This window comes from Channa argus, chromosome 17 (genome assembly GCF_033026475.1).
Source record: "Channa argus isolate prfri chromosome 17, Channa argus male v1.0, whole genome shotgun sequence".
Lineage (NCBI taxonomy): Eukaryota > Metazoa > Chordata > Actinopteri > Anabantiformes > Channidae > Channa > Channa argus.
The window spans coordinates 22400393-22416760 of NC_090213.1; the positions used below are offsets into that span (position 1 = coordinate 22400393).

At 39.3% G+C, this 16368-nt stretch overlaps 2 protein-coding genes across 4 annotated transcripts in view; one reads left to right on the forward strand and one right to left on the reverse strand.

Moving 5' to 3' along the window:
• Nucleotides 1-1934: 1934 nt before the first annotated feature.
• Nucleotides 1935-14428, reverse strand: amd1 (adenosylmethionine decarboxylase 1). 2 transcript variants are annotated; one of them, XM_067482020.1, is made up of 9 exons: nucleotides 14112-14428; nucleotides 8330-8416; nucleotides 7022-7148; nucleotides 6804-6906; nucleotides 6156-6198; nucleotides 5054-5198; nucleotides 4849-4941; nucleotides 4603-4758; nucleotides 1935-4515 (listed from the first exon to the last, which is right to left on the reverse strand). In XM_067482020.1, exons 1-9 carry the CDS (start codon nucleotides 14222-14224, stop codon nucleotides 4372-4374), a joined length of 1011 nt encoding a protein of 336 aa, XP_067338121.1. In that variant the 5' UTR covers nucleotides 14225-14428; the 3' UTR covers nucleotides 1935-4371. The 2 variants fall into 2 exon arrangements, with proteins under 2 accessions (XP_067338121.1, XP_067338120.1); XM_067482019.1 differs by having other exon boundaries at nucleotides 6783-6906.
• Nucleotides 14429-15447: 1019 nt separating this feature from the next.
• The window catches only part of cdk19 (cyclin dependent kinase 19), a 60435-nt gene continuing 59514 nt past the window's right edge, over nucleotides 15448-16368 (forward strand). Inside the window, exon 1 of one of the 2 annotated variants that reach the window (XM_067482100.1) lies at nucleotides 15448-15722. In XM_067482100.1, coding sequence (XP_067338201.1) covers nucleotides 15595-15722 — 128 coding nt within the window. In that variant the 5' untranslated portion in view covers nucleotides 15448-15594. The remainder of the gene's footprint in view (nucleotides 15723-16368) is intronic. The other variant, XM_067482099.1, reaches the window with a different exon arrangement.

A 16368-nucleotide genomic window follows, 5' to 3' on the forward strand; every position in this document is an offset into this window, starting at 1 on the left:
TTCCCCCAACAGAAGTATTCTCTTTATTAGAGAGCACAGAATAATACATACAATACATACATAATACATATTGGTGTTAAGTGTTAAAAATGATGTAATTTGGACACATTTAAAAAACATGTACTACAGTAGCAGGTTCAGTCAAGTTAAACATAGTGACTGGTGACTGTGGGTCAGGAGGTAGAGTGGTCATTCAGATGATCCAAATTGCAGCAGCTCGCCTCATTATTAATCAGCCAAAAAAGACCCATGTCACACCACTTTTTAGATCTCTACACTGGCTTCCTGTAGCTGCTCGCATCAGGTTCAAAGCTCTGTCTCTTGCTTACAGGGTGGTTAAATCGACAGCTCCTGCTTACCTCAACTCATTCATTCAAGTCTACAATCCTTCTCGCCCGCTGCAGTCTGCCACAAACGACGTCTGGTGGTCCCAGCACCGCATAGAAGACACCAAGCAAAACTGTTTAGCACAATAATCCCACGATGATGGAACGAGCTACCAAATGCTGCACGCTGAGCTGACTCTGCTCTGAAAAAACTGCTGAAAACTGAACTCTTCCGCATCTTCCTATGCACTTAAATCTCTTAAAAAAACCAAAAAACAAACTTTCTGCTCTCTTGCACTTGTATCTCGTGAACTGTGAACACTTTTCTGATAGGAATTTGCTTTGATGTTTTCTCCTTGACTTAGATTTTTGCTGCCTTGTACCTCACTTGTAAGACGCTTTGGATAAAAGCGTCTGCTAAATGACTAAATGTAAATGTAAATGTCATTCACTAAATGATGGGTTAGTGGTTTGATCCCCAGCTATTTCTGGCCACATGTCAAAATGTCCTTGGGCAAAACAAAGTTACTACTGTACAGGTGGATCAGGCTAGCTTAATGACAACTCTGCAGTCAGTGTGCATATGTGAGAATAGGAAAGAGGAAATCTTAAATTAAAATAAAATGCTTCAAAGTTGGAAAATATGTACTCTTTCAGGAATCGTCTATTAACACAAAGGCTAAAGATAGCAAGCGTAAAGTGTTTCAGTGTTGATATAGGCACTTGACTTATCCTTTAATATGGATAAGCAGTTATTTTAATACAACTGTTTAGTCCAACTAAAAACAGTGAAAGCTTTTGAGGATGCCTGTTGAGGATTTAAGATTCTTGAATTCAAATGTCAGACTTCTTTACATGATTCAAGCGTTTCTGTATTAAAATGTACCTTAGAGTTCAGATACTGTAAATAGTTTCAAACTTTGAAAAGCAAGTTTCAACTGGAACGAGCTACCAAACTTTGCACGCTCAGCTGACTCTCTCCCAATATTCAAAAAACTGCTGAAAACAGAACTCTTCCGCTTCTTCCTGTGCACTTAAATCTCTTTTAAAAAAAAAAAAATAATAAAATTCTTTCTGCTCTTTCTTGCACCTGCATCTTGTGAACTGTGAACACTTTTCTGATAGGACTTTGCTTTGATGTTTTTCTCCTTGACCTAGATTTTTGCTGCCTTGTACCTCACTTGTAAGTTGCTTTGGATAAAAGCGTCCGCTAAATGACTAAATGTAAATGTCAACTGTCTCTTCCTCTCATGAGAACATAATCTGCAGCACTATGTGCTGGTCAGCTATACTCTAGTGTGCAGCTCAGAAAGAAAAGGTGAGCCGATACAGCAGGTCAGCTTTGTCAGCTATAGTTTTTCTTTGGAATCCTTGGTGGGTCTCTGACCTCGACTTTCAAGAGCTCCTGTGAACAGCTTCAGGTTTCCTTCTAGATACACTTCAATAGATTACACAAAAACACTAAAATTGTTTATAAGTCAAATTAAACTATTAAAGCCCTTGTCCCTCATGCTTGTGTCCTTTTTCAAAGTAAGTCAATAAAATATTTTAGTAGCAAATGAATGAAATTCATTCTTACAAAAGAAGAAAATCTTTAAAGAAACACGCTTTTGCACAGATAAGTCTTTTATTGAAGCATCAAGCTCGTAGCACAGATATAATCAGCACATCTTGACCATCCAAAGAGCAGCAAAAGAAAAAATTTGAACAGCAAGTTTGTCCTTTAGTAAATCCTGCAACATCACCCTCTCATTGGAGGCTTTCATTTCATCAAAAAACAAACAAAACCACTATTCATTAACAAGTCATTTTAACAAAAACACTTGGGGGTGGGGTGGTCCGCAGCAAAAATACAATTCTGTATAAAACTTACTGCTCTACTTTAAAAATGCATTGTGACCTAGTTTGCTACATAAAAATAAAACCCACATAAACAAGGCTGACATGTACCTAATCCATCAACAATTAGCATTAAACTGAAAAACCTGAACAGTGCTTGATTTTATTCCTCACAAGAGGACCTGCAAGGATCACCTGTCATTTAATGGCAAGTTCACGAAGAGCAGAGATTGGTCCTCAGAACTGACACCACGCCAAACAACCATGACAGATAAATTAGAAGGAAACTACTAAAGTGCCAGCTCAGATATTAACTGTTCCAACTTCATCTACTGGCCCAAAAGGCACCAAAGTGCCTCAGGTGATCAGTTTACAGTCACAGGTGTCTATGCAATAATACTGCACTGCAGGAGTGAAAACGGGTTAAGATTCCTGTCATGTCACCTGCAGCGGCATTCTCTGGCAGGAGAAGCATCATGAACCACACCTTGCTCAACGACAGGTGGAGGAGACCAAACCTGGATGTACATGAATATAACCAAGTTTCAGCAATTCAAAAAAAAAAAAAAAAAAAAAAAAAAAAAAAAAAAAAACCAGTCCTTGCCTATCCAAACAAACTTCAGGATGTGGCAGCTCCAAAGATGCTTTTAGCTGGTAAACTAAGAGGAACAGACCTACTGACAGGAGGAAGAGGACCTGGCTGAACACTATATTGTCAAGCAACACGGCACTAGTAGTCACATGCACCATAGTGTCATAGGATGTTGCCCCTCAATAAACAATGGGCATATATCTAGAAAAAAGAAAAACTGCTAGGGGAGTCACATTTTCAACCGAGTCACTGCAAAAAGAAAAAAAAAAAAAACAAAAAAAAACGTGGGGACAATAAATGTAATAAAATGGCAGTTTATGCAGTTACATGTGGAATGATCCGGGATTACCCTGACATGCTCAGACTGGTGAGCCTCTATTATGCGCTTACAGATTTCTGTATGGGGCGGAAAGAGACAGGAGGATGACATTATGTGGGGAGGAAAGAAAAATGCTTCGCTGGGCAACTAAGCAAAATGTGTCTGATTCATTATTTGCTATTCAGAGTGGCCGGCAGCAGTGAGAACCCCCTCTCGTCGTGTCATGGTCCTGAGGCTGGTTATCGTTTGTCTCTGGTGGGGGGGGGGTGGATTGGGCAGACAGAGGGAATGTCCTACATTCAGCTCAAACCAGATTCACGCTTTTCTCTAGAGATATACAATCAAAGATGAGTGGACAGAAGACAAATACACTAGTTTCGATTTGAATGTTTTATCTACACAATTCAGAGAGCTGAATGTGACTGGGAGGCAGGAGCTTCCTATAGATACAGCCCACTCTAAAACAAATAAGCTTAGTGCTTCAGAGTGTGTATTTGCGTAACTATGAGGGCTATAGGAAAGAGTTAACAGATTATGGCACTGCTTCAGAGTCCAGCAAAGCAGAAACATTCTGATTTAGTGTAGTTTGCATTAACCACACTGATAAATATAGTACAAACCTTTTACCCAAGAAACAGTGTGATAAATGCAAACAACAAATATGGCCAGGAAAAAAAATAAATAAAAAAAAATAAAAAAAATCCACCACTAATACATTCAATTAGACTGACGATTGGCCTTCTTGTATCAGAAGTAAAGTGCACTCAATTGGTAGTGATTAAATTTCAGTTATCATATTGGAAACTAATTGCAAATTTCAGCCAACAGACCTGCCAAGCTGAGCTCACAGAGGCAAACTGATCTGAGCATATCAGGGCACTGGACTAGTGTGGGCGGAAGCCTTGTCTGTGGGGGATGAGAGGAGAGACCTGCAGGAAGGGACCGTCATACTGGGCGCAGATGGACAGCCTCAAACAGAGGGCATTTAATTCTTCTACATGCACTTCAAGATCACAGCAAGAGTGGGCTAGAATATCAACACAGAGAACAGAGCTTTCATGCAGAAGATCTAAGTCACAGGTACAACAATGCAAAAAAATCAAACTGAAGGTTAAACAGGGCCTCGCAACTGCATTAGTGCCGCAGGATTCTGAAAAGCGGCAGCAGCAGAGGGGCAGGTGGAGAGAGGACGGGGAGAATGATGACAAGTTCTCTACTGGTGGGTGAAGCTGGCCGCAGGAGGAAAGCCCCAGGAGGGGGCCGCCTTTCTTTTTACGCCTCTTCATTTTTAACCCTTAGCTCTGCTGGTTCTGCTGGTGGTTCTTGGCGTAGCTTGTGAAGACAAAATTATAATCGTTGAATTGAGCCAATTGGCGGTCGAGACGCTTGTAGCCCTCAAGTTTCTGGGCAGAAGAGAAGACACTGCGACATTTGGAGGTCTAAAAGGGCGGAGAATAAAACAAAAAACAGCAATCATCAAGTGCTAATTTAAATAAATAAATGAATGAATGGTGTTTTGTACAAACCTGATTGACAAAAAGTGTAGTCACAAATTTCCCTGGCTTGAACACCTCCACCACCTTCCTCACTAGATCATCATAAGATGTTTGGGAAAGGTTGGTTTCAAAGCTGACGTAAGAGAAATCTGGCTCAGGGGTGATGTGGATGGTCCAGTAAGTTCCCTGCAAAAGACAACGCACAGCAACTTTATAAAAAGGTTTCTGGTTTTGCCACAACATACTGAAGAAAGTCGGAACAAAGAAGACACTCACGTCAGTCTTCATCCCGTTCATTGAGTATCCACAAGGGTTGAACATTGTAGCGTCGATCACAGAACCTGGTATCAGGTCACGAATTCCACTCATCTGCAACAAGAGTGAAGAAAAATCAGAACCAATTCACGCTACTTTTGCTTGGGACAAACTACCAGCCTGTGTATGCTCTGATAATTGCATGCTTCGAGTGGGAGTCACGTACACGAGTGACATCACTTGCAGAAACACCATCTTTCATGTAGAACTGGTCCATAATGGCTGGATCGAGATCGCTCATCAAAACTTCAAGTGTCTGATCTGCATGCTTGCTCTCCCAGTATTCAGGCAAGTCCAGCGTAAACAGATACCTGCAGGAGATGCATAGAGGAGCGTTTTAGTCAACAAATGAAGGAGAAACTTTAAGACTGGAAGAGGCTGTGAACAAGCTGTAATTTGGAAACCACCAGATGACCATTTTCATCTTATGACAGCACTAGACTAAGAAATTATCCAGGACTAGTGTAAATGCTATGCAGCAATATCTTTGGGCTGAAATTCTCCAACACTGAAGAGTCTGGCATCAGCTGGAAACTTTGTCTACATTTTCATACATTAGTTTTACTTTGTTAATAGAGAAGCATTCTGCTACAACATTTTCCTGGATAAAACTTTTAGTAGGGTCAATTCATTCCAATTTTGAAATATGGCAGTTAAAAAACAATTTTGCTAAATGTATTGCTTGATCTGAATGTGTGTAATGAATAGTCTTATCACTACCTCCAAAGCAAATACATCAACACAATGATGTCAAAACAAGATGAGGCCACATGCTCAAATACATAAAGGGAGACTTATGCTTTTATTTTAAAGTGAAGGGCACACTTGCTCCTATAAGATCTCCAATCTGAAACTCAACAGAACTAAAAAGAAAAAAAGTTTTACAGCATTGCCAAAAAACTAAACATCCAGTCTTGGAAAACAGCAAGAATGGTAGATTTTGGAAAAAACTGTTTATCTATTAATTTTGTAGTTGCCTTTAAGGAACACCATTTGTCCTAATATGTACTTTACAATTTTTATATCACTCACAGTTGATTGATAGTAAATAAATTTTTCTGAGGTGTAACAAAATAAAAATGTATGCATTAAATGGCCTTTATTTGCATTGCGACTATATTCAGAAAGTTATCAAATTGTTGCAAATAAAGAGTATATTATCCAATTTTCATAATTTAGTATTCATTTCTGCCTTACAAATAACCATTTACATTAACAATTTGGACAAATATTCCTTCCACCCATGGACAAAATCTCATGATGCTTACCAGCAGTCAGAGTTTAAACGTCCCATACAGTAGGCTGCACCATCTGCAAAAAGATAGATAAAGTTTTAGTTGCCCTTACGGCTACTTTCACATGAGACAACGCCTCAGATGGGCAACTGCATCTGAAGAGTTTTTAGAGGCAAAAACTTCCTCAGCCTTCCTAGTCAAACAGCAGCTGATTTGCTCGAGTGCAAACCAAAAGAGGCACCGCATTAATTCTCAGGTTTCTGCAGGTTCACCGAGTTAAACGTATGACAGTATAATAGTCACACAGAATGCAAGTCCATACACTACTTCCAAGAAGCATGTAACCACTTCCTTATTTCATTCTAAAAAAATTCTTAAGATTGTTATCATTTACAATGACCTCTGCTTGGATAAGAGCAGAAAATGGATGGATGAATGGATTAAAACAAAAATTAATTTAAAGGTCCACATATGGATTTTACATACGGTATTATTGGAATAGTACGGGGAAGTTTCCAGACAGTTTTTGCTAAAAAGACAAAAAAAGCATTTGTGAACATTACAGCTTTAATATTTTTACAAAAAGAAAGTAATATCTTTAATAGCTGTAGATACCCTCTTTTTTAAATCCATATTTGAGAAGGATAAAACTGAAATAACCTAAACTGCTGTGTTGCATACTTGGGAAAATCTGGCTGAGAAAGTCCACTTCTTCCTGGAAGTTTCGATGAGGGAACTCTTGATGGGTTGGCTTCATAAAGTTCTTGCGGGAGTAGAAAAAATTCTGGAAAAAACAAATCATACATCACATTACTGTGCTACAAGCATTAGGTTAGAAAACAGAATTAAATTCCAGTGTTGACATGCAAATATTTGAAAATCTGGAAACAGTATCCAACCTCAATGGCATCAAAACCGCAGTACTCCCTGGCAAGTTCCAGCAGAGGCACCAGTGCTTGCAGTAAGAGGGTGGTTCCACATGTCTTCAAAATGAAACGTCTCTTGGAGACAAACATGCTACTCTCACTGAAATGGGGGAAAGAAAAAAAAAACAAAAACTACAAATGAACAAAAACAATGTAGCACTTCTGTACTGAAAATTATATGTCACTTTGTACATTAATATGCAAGGAATGATTCCTTAAACACATGTACTGCTTTACCCTTTGAAAAACAAAAGGGTACTGGAGGAATATTAATTTCTAAAAGAGGCAATGATTACCCTAATGACCAGAGGTAAGGAACAATCTAGATTTGATTAGCAAGTTTTGTAAAATTCTTTTTTTAAATTTGATAAACAATCTGAAGAGCTGGTCAGAGATTGGAGCATAAAGAGCAAAGCATCGTATCAGAGCAGAAAAAAAAGTGTCAGTTGGACAGAAGAGAAAGGACTGTGTTCATGTTTCACATTAGTACTAGCTTAGGTTGGACAGCTAATTTTGGTCCAGTGCATTATGATTTTGCTTTAAGGAGGTGTTTAGAAATCCAGGACTCTTCCTACAGTTGCCACACAGAAGCTATGATTACAAGTGTACACTTTGCATATGAAAAGGAATTAGTCCCACATGCCTAGGGTCAGGAAATTCAGTCCATCTGATAAGATTTGTGTTGAAGAATGTAAAATAAGGGTTGACTAATTGCCTATGTTTACTGCCTGGGAAGCCAAATTAAGAGATAAATGAGCAGCACAATAGAGCTTACTTTTGCTACAGAGGGCAGGATAGTGCGTGTAAAAAACTACTAAATTGACAGAATGGAAATCTTTTCCAAAAGGTGAGTGAAAGGACAGATACCAAAAATGTCAACTGGTGATAATCAATCCAGGTTATGACTCATTTGCTGTGTAATGCTTGTACTCTATGTTACACTCTGGGAGAGCTTTGACAAACATGTCGCTATTGCAAATTTTGTTTAAACAAAGTACTTAGTGTTGGAGACATTAAACCTTTACAGTAATTCATCTCCTTCTCAACAGGAAGTGTAAAAAGGAGACTATGCAGTAGTGTATGGGTCTCAATTGTCATCACCTGAGGCAGGGCTGAGACTGTGCTGTAAAGTGGATTATGGGTGACCACTGTCTAATACTGCCTGTCAGTTCATCAGGAGGACAACAGGAGCCAGCACTCAGATGAGCTTTCTGCTAGTTGGTCTTTGTAAAACAGTAAGTCTAATAAACAGAACAATATAAGTGAAGACCTAGCACTCACCTGAGTATATAAGCTTCCTGCTTGTCGGTCTTTGTCACACTTATGATTAAACAATGCACATTCTCCAAAAGTTTGTCCCACTCAAACCTGGAGAGAGAAAGAAGAAAAAGAACTATTTATCTTCTGTGGCTGAAATGTCAATTGAAAAAAAAATGATAAATAAGCACACCCCAGTGTGAACACCATCTTTTATTTAGATAAAAACACAAGTATGTCAAGCAAACACCAGAAGAGAAACTCAAAAAGGCAGGGAAATTAGACTCATAATCAAGCATACAGAACAGACCCTTGTGTAGTTCATGCAGTTTTTGAAATAAACAATGAGGTACTTTCTATGTGCAAGAAAGCAGTAGGTTTATGTAACTTCCAAAAGGAACCACGGCCTGAGTCAGATAGCCCAGCCAGCATTCTTTACAACGAGAAGCCTGCTCCTGTCATTCCACCCCTCCCACCACCATTGCTGCAGCAGCTGCTGCTCAGACAGCTCCAGTGCAAAGCAGCTGCGTAGTCATCCTCTTGTTCCCGCCTTGAAAGAGCAGCCTGGGCCAATGCAGGGCAGTCTAGCACAGTCTCGGCTGTAAGAGAAAGACTGCGAGGAGCACAACACTCAATGGGGAATTTACCAGCAACACCCCCTCCCTTCACACAGCCCCTGAGAGATGAACAGGAGTTACATGACTCAGTCTTTTCTGGTACAAGAATGGGAAATGTGCCTGTGTAACTAGACTGTCAGCAGCATCAAACTTGCAGTGACAGCTCTGATTGAAAGGAGGTCTGAGGGGTGAAATCATTTACTTACAGATGAGCAAAATCAGACTTCCCATCACCATTTTAATTTGCATACAACACCTGGATTCAAATATGCTTGGTGTCCTTGTGCATGCCAAACCACCTCCATCCCCATAGCAACCCAACAAAAAGTCAGCCTAGTAAAATCCTAGTTTGTGCTTGCTGTTTGCATGTCATATTTGACATAACTGCTGGTGCAAGGTGCACGTTGGCTTCCTTTTGGATGGTCATGAGGGGTGAATAAGATTGGGAAAATAAGAAATATAACCAAATAAACACAAATTTTCACTAGATTTCTTGAATAGCTTAAGTTGGAAGGATCTGATCATTCTAGAATGGACTGAGACCTGGGGGCTGGCTAGAGAGTGTAGTGACACCTAGTAAACAAAGTATTCGATGCTTGTGTTAAGCGTCACTTTCTTTAGCTGCAAATAGATGCAGTCAATTTACTGTTCACTGAAATGTGAGTTTTATCAGAGCTTTTGTTGCACATCCAGTTGTGCCATACAGGCCAATGCAATGATTTCAGCACACCAAACACTTAAGCAGGTAAGCACCGACTACTTTTATGAAGTGATTTTGGTGTGAGAAATAGTTTACAGTTGGAAATTTTCTTTGGATGAAAGCAACAATAGTATGCTGTATATTTTGTGTTAACTCCAAAGTACTGTTGACAAAGTTTTTGGTCAATGTCAATTGTAAAATTATTAGTCATGCACCTCCCAAATATTTTACCTTTGTGTTTAGCATGGGGCTAGAACAGTACAAAATTAATGAGCTGCACAATTTGACAATCTATATTATGTCACAAATCCCTCTTTGGCAACACAATGAAGCTTTTCTTCACATGGTGGCAGATGTGGGCAGTGTAGCCAAACAAAAGATTTGATTGTGAATAAAGCAACCCACCTTACATTTTAAAACCACTGACCATTGCATAGGTTTTGCACTGGATCTTGAAGTGCTTCCAAAATTGTAACTGAATTACAACTAGTTTTTGCAAATCCACTTGGAGAACAAAAAGTGGTGAAGCCTAGATTGTGTGGGCTCTGACAGCACCACACCTATGCCTACAACAGACCTATTTAAGAATCACATTAAGGATAATCTGTGGATGAAAGCCACGATAGTGTGCAGTCTATTTTGTGGCAGTTAATTGGAAATTTGCTAAGTTATTTAGAAAAATAATTAAATCATAAATCAAATGCATTTGTCAAGAACATAATTAAAGTTTTAATAAGAAATTGGCTTTTTCATTGAGTTAATAAAAAAGATGCTCGATTGTTCTATATTGCTAGGAGAGAGATGTTTTCCTCAGCAGCAACACATACTGTTTGGCACAATATTGCAAGTCAGCGCCTCAAGCAGAAATAAAAATTGTTCTGGCTCTGTGGCATCTTTGTGATTGACCTTTGCAGTGAGCATTACTACAGTAGGGCCATGTTTTATCAGATTTGAAGTGACACTCAACTGTCATGATAAAAGAACCCATATTAACCCACCACCCTTGGGAGAATTCCTAAAATACCCTTGAGACAAAACTACCTTAATGAAGGCCCTGTGCTGAAACACACTGGTATAATAAAGATTTATCCACCCCCCACCCATATTCATCAACCGGTGTTACCAAATTTTTCTTATCTCTGGACTCTTGAGCAGCTATTGACTAGTGAATTAGGAACAGCACACCTTTCTTCACAAAACAAGATTTACCAGTAAAAACTGACCAAATACAAAACCTGACTAGTCAGATTCTTGCCAGGATCATACATTTGATTTTAACTGATACAACAAATGGGTTGCTGCTTTGTATGGACAATATAAACTCCTGAAGTATGACTCATTCATTTCTTTGCTTTTTATTTAATCAGTGAATCAGAGATGTTGCAACATGCCAGTTTCCCAGCGTCATACTAGAAGGGCAACTTCACAAGGCACCTGGTCCGCTGTAGTTTCAGTGTGAAATTCACACCACATGCTATTTCTGGTCACTCAGCAGAATCAGACTTTCCTCAAAGGAAGCTTGATCTCCAGGAAAAGGCAAGATCAGGCTGTTAGATACTACTGGATTTGTCATCGCAGAAAAGACAGGGATATGTTTTACAAAGACAACGGTGCTTTAATTATGGCTACATGTGACAGTAAAACAAAAACAAGCTTGTAACACAAACAACTCATGACTTAATTCACAAATGGTAATAGCTGGTGGGCCACGAGAATGGGGACTTTGAGTTTAGATGGGATATCAATGACTGGTCTTCTGGGCTAGTGGCTGCACAATTACTAGAAGATACCAAGCTGCCATTGAGCCATTAGGAAAGAGGAGGTAATGTGAGCTAGCACTACATTTGTCAATCAGATGCCCTTCTGGACTAATTTGGACATTGGCTGACATCCACCAAGCCTGATCCACTGACAGTGTCCCTCTGAGCTGTTAATCTGCCCTCTGGTTGTATTATAATGCAAGTTCTCATTCACCAGGCTGGCCACAAACAAGTTTTACTTTTGAGCTAGTTAATGACCAGAAAAAGTAGCTCAATGGGAGCACTCTGTTTTCAATCTTTTTACAGATCAGTCACACTATAATACACTGGTGATGTAAGAGGTATCTGGATCATTCTACTTACTGATGTACAGTAATACTACAGAGTAGAAATTCAGTTACAAGTAAAAGTCTAGCATCAACAAATTGTGACAAGTCAATCTAATCAGAAAAAGTATTTCATATAATTAATAAGTAAAAAAAAAAAAAAAAAAGTTTGTGATTCCTACCCAGCTTTTGTCACCATTCTAAATCATTTTTCAGTCACACAGGTCTCCCCTGGCAAACATTATGACAGTAGCAAATAATGACATTGATAACCATTTTAAATCCATGTATTGATAAAATTGTTCTACTTGATGTAAGTTTATGGATTATCGTTTAGCCACCATTTCTCTGAATGTACCATCACCCAGACATAACCCTTTTTTTGAATGCAGCATGAGGACCATTTAACCAATGGGAGGAACTGGGAGGGGTGTAGCAGCATGGCTGGAAACGTGACCTGATGGGGAACTACAAGCAATTTTCAGCGCTCCCATGCAGTGAGCTGAGCTTGCAGAGTGAGCAGAGCCTAAACATAAAACTGGCAGCTCTTCAGCAGTGATGAGATTTTCCCTCACTTGATGACTCCCTGTTTAACGTTCAACTCTCCAAGCCACAATGGCGGCAATCACGCTCACTTCAATTTCAAAACACATGCTTGGCCGAAAAACGTGAGATTTCACTGTCGTTTAGCTGTGTGTGCGCACACATGGTTCTGACCAGTGTCGCTGCAGGCACGCGGTTAGGACGCACCAGGTGCCGCATTGGCTGCTTAGGTCTGTTGCTGCGATACGTCAACATCGCCGCCATAATGGGGAGGACAAGACTGACCTGTACACAAATAAGTAAAGGCAGGAGCTCCGGCTGTCTGGATAGAACCCACTTCTACGTTCCCATTTGTCAACCAATTTAGAAAAAATAAATAAATACACTTCTTGTCTAAAGGTGATCTAATCTTAGTACAAAACGTGTCTATAGTTGCTGAGTTTAGTTATAGTTTGGCTGCTTGACACTCAAGCGGTGCGTATATCAACGTAGAATTGCATAAATTAATATACAATAATTGTAATAATGAATAAAAACAAACTTTGGGACCCATGAATTTTATTTATTTTCTTTCAATACGAGCGAAGACGGCCCTGTATAACGTAATAAAGCCTAAATGGGCACAAGGTTCTTTCCTTTTTAAAACATGCATGCAAATAATTGCCCACGAATGAGAAAAAATAAAATCTGTAACTACGAAATCAAAAATTGATAGTCTGTGTGCTTACAATATTTAAGTAAGAAAATAATGTCGACAGTTTAGTGTAAATACCATGTAATACAAGTAAACATACTATAGCATGGTTGACTCGTACTATTGTTACAGCATATTATACATTAATGACAGTACAATCTAATAAAAAAACAGTCAGTAAACTCTATAGGAAAACTGGAAGTCCGTTGTTTGTACTTTTAGTTGTTTGCAGGCCAGATTTAACCTTCCCAGTATGGCGGCGACGTTGACGTACGTTGCAGCGGGGAAAGCGTATATTATACCTATGCGACGGACGACCACATGCTTGACATGTTCAGTTTACTAGGCCCTCTCGTTGTTAAATGACGCACCAAAATTTACCTCTACATTTTCAGCAAAATAAGAGAATCAACCCAAATGTTTTAACACCTAATTTAAGTACGTAAATAATCTGGTTTGTATGTTTTAGTGTATTCATAAAAGTGAATCAAACGACATTCAATGCGGGGACAATAAAATGCGTATACACCGACGAGTGAAAAAGACAGGACTAAAGACTACCTAGCACTTAATGCTGACATGAAAGTTAGCCCACATATATCACTAATGTTTGGCACATTTAAAACTCAAGATTTACAGAAGACCTTAAGGATCGAACAAAGTTGAAAACAGCCATTTGAACATTTTATGCCAGGAACTAAGTGGACTTTGCAAAGGTTAGCTATAAATGGGTGGCCTACTTGTTGCCAAGACATGTAAGAACTAGTTATACCGGTGATGTTTTACACTCTATAACAATCGAGTATATTAGCTAAATGCCATACATTTCCATGGCTAAGAATGAATGACTCAGCTTATAAGTGCCTAGTCCTAGGGGGAGGTGGCCATTTTCGGGTGACGGCGTTAGCTAGCATAAGATTTCCAGCAGTAGGCTTTGGTGTCAGAATTTAGTTCCCTTCCTAGTTAGCTCGCCATCTAAAGATAAGGCAGTAGTCATAGAAAACATACTGCTTATGCAAAGCAAGACTTCCCACATTCAACATTTACTGGTTATAGGTCACGAATGAACTGAGGGAACAGAGCCAAGCATGTGGCCGGCGTTTCCGCCAACGTTTCAGAATGCTACCATGAACTGACAGGGCTGCTGAGCCATTCAGGAGACAAACCTTGGGATAGTACGGAGGTCCCCGGTTCCTTTGGTCTCATCCTGCCGGGAGAACCACACCTCCAATAGCTTCTCCGTTCCCTCGAAGAAGTGTGCACCGTTATCTTCCATCATGAGACAACAGACACCAAATGAAATAATAAACGTTGGTTGTAACGTTTACAGCTTAATTAATCCTTCCTCTGTTAGTTATATGTTTGAGGTACAGTCCTTTAAGCAAATTGGTGTTGATTTTCTTGAGTTACCGTCTTCCCTTTTGCAGAGAATACCGTTAGCGAGTGCTAGCTAATATCACCGGCCATACTGTGTAGAGCACTGAATGGAGGTAGCGCAGTAGTTTTATCTGCCAGCCAAAGTTACGTCATTCTTGCATTGAACCAATCCAGTCTCCAGGCTCCTATCCTTGTGTCCAATTGGTCCAGAGACCTACCAATCATTGCAAAACAAGGATTTCCTCACGTGACATTATGTTCTACAGCCTAGCTAAACTCATCTGGCTCAATTCAAAACTATAAAAGTATATACTTTAGTCCCTATCCAAATACATGGACCAATTTCTATATTTTACCACATAAATATAATATTTATGGTGCTCCTGCATTTTCAAGGCATCTTTTCTTAATCTCTGGCTTACTTTTTCTCTGTTCAACTATGAAAATGTTTGTATATTTTATTCCTTTACGTGCTTTGCTTGACCACAGTACATTAATTTGTTTGTATTCTGTGCTGACAAAATACAAATCTCCGGTAAAAATTATTTATTGGAATATCATTACTACATATGGAACTAAGTTGTATGTTACAAAACAAGCCAGGTAACCGGTTGAAACTGAAGGAAAAAATACAGATGGCTTTTTATTTTTTATATTGTTAGAACTGCACACGTTATACCATTACAAAATATAATGATACTATAAATAACAATTATTATTATTGTTGTAGTGTGCCTAATTTGTAATTTTTTTGTGATGACCAAATCATTTTGTTGTATTATCCTAAAAAAAAAAATAAAAAAAAAATCCTAATAATATTTAGGATGTGCGCTATGAAATGAACGTCATTAATACATAAATAATCGTAAACGCAATTAGTTTTTACTTTATAAGATATGCTGTATACTTTAAACGAAGACGTTTTACATGTGTTAATACACCATGAAATTCAAACCACCGTTGGCTGCATTTTTGAAGAGCGTTCATCGGTACGCAAAGTGCAACTAACCGCAGTAAGAAACGCGGGCTGTAGTTTCTTAGATCTCGGTTTTCGAGAAGACAAAGCGCGGCGCCTGCTAAAAAGAACTACCCTACCCAGCGAGCCCTGCGCGCCAATTAGAAACGTCAACGAGCCAGTGAACATTAAGCGAAGCAGACCAAAATCCCAAACAAGGAAATGGTGGGGGAATAAAACGACCAGATTATTTAATTAATGCATGTAATAATTAATATTTTATTTTATTGTAAATTAAGACGTATTTATGGTTTAAAATGGATTACGACTTCAAAACAAAGCTGGCGGCCGAGAGAGAGAGAGTAGAAGATCTGTTCGAATATGAAGGTTGCAAAGTGGGTCGAGGCACCTACGGGCACGTTTATAAAGCTAAGCGCAAAGACGGGTAAGATAACCGTGAACCTTATTGTTTGTACTGACATAAAACTGACTGCAGGGTGCATTTTCTGAACACACGCCTCGGTTGTGTGTTGAACGGGGCGTTAGATTCGAACCTCCCCGTAACGAAAACCCGTGTGTCTGTGTTTTTGTTTTCATGTAACGCACTCACTCACCAACCGCCCCCCCTCCTTCCTTTCCTCCTCCTCCCCCTCCTTCTCTTCCCCCCAACCCCCCCCAAAAAAACAATTCTAGTGTTGCTATTTATTGTTTGACAAATCTCCACTGTACGGTGGCATTGTAGATAGCTGGTTCTTAATGTGTTTAAAAGCACTGGGGGACACTGGTATCGTCATTTCGCGCGATAGTGACATTTCAACGTCTTTTCGTGGACAAGCCGATCCCCCATTTTTAACACTGTGCGCTGCCAAACTTTTTTTAGACAGCCAGTTAATAGTCATGTATTTCTATCTGTTCTTTACACTGTCGCTGTCAACCATATGAAAACGTAATAAATGTAATAATACACTGTAGTCTATATAACAGCAACATGTGGATACTGTTACAGGAATCTTCCCACATTTCTGTTATAGTGTGCCAGTAGTGTCACTACCAACACAACCTGGCACAAAACACAGTAACACTTGGCAGTG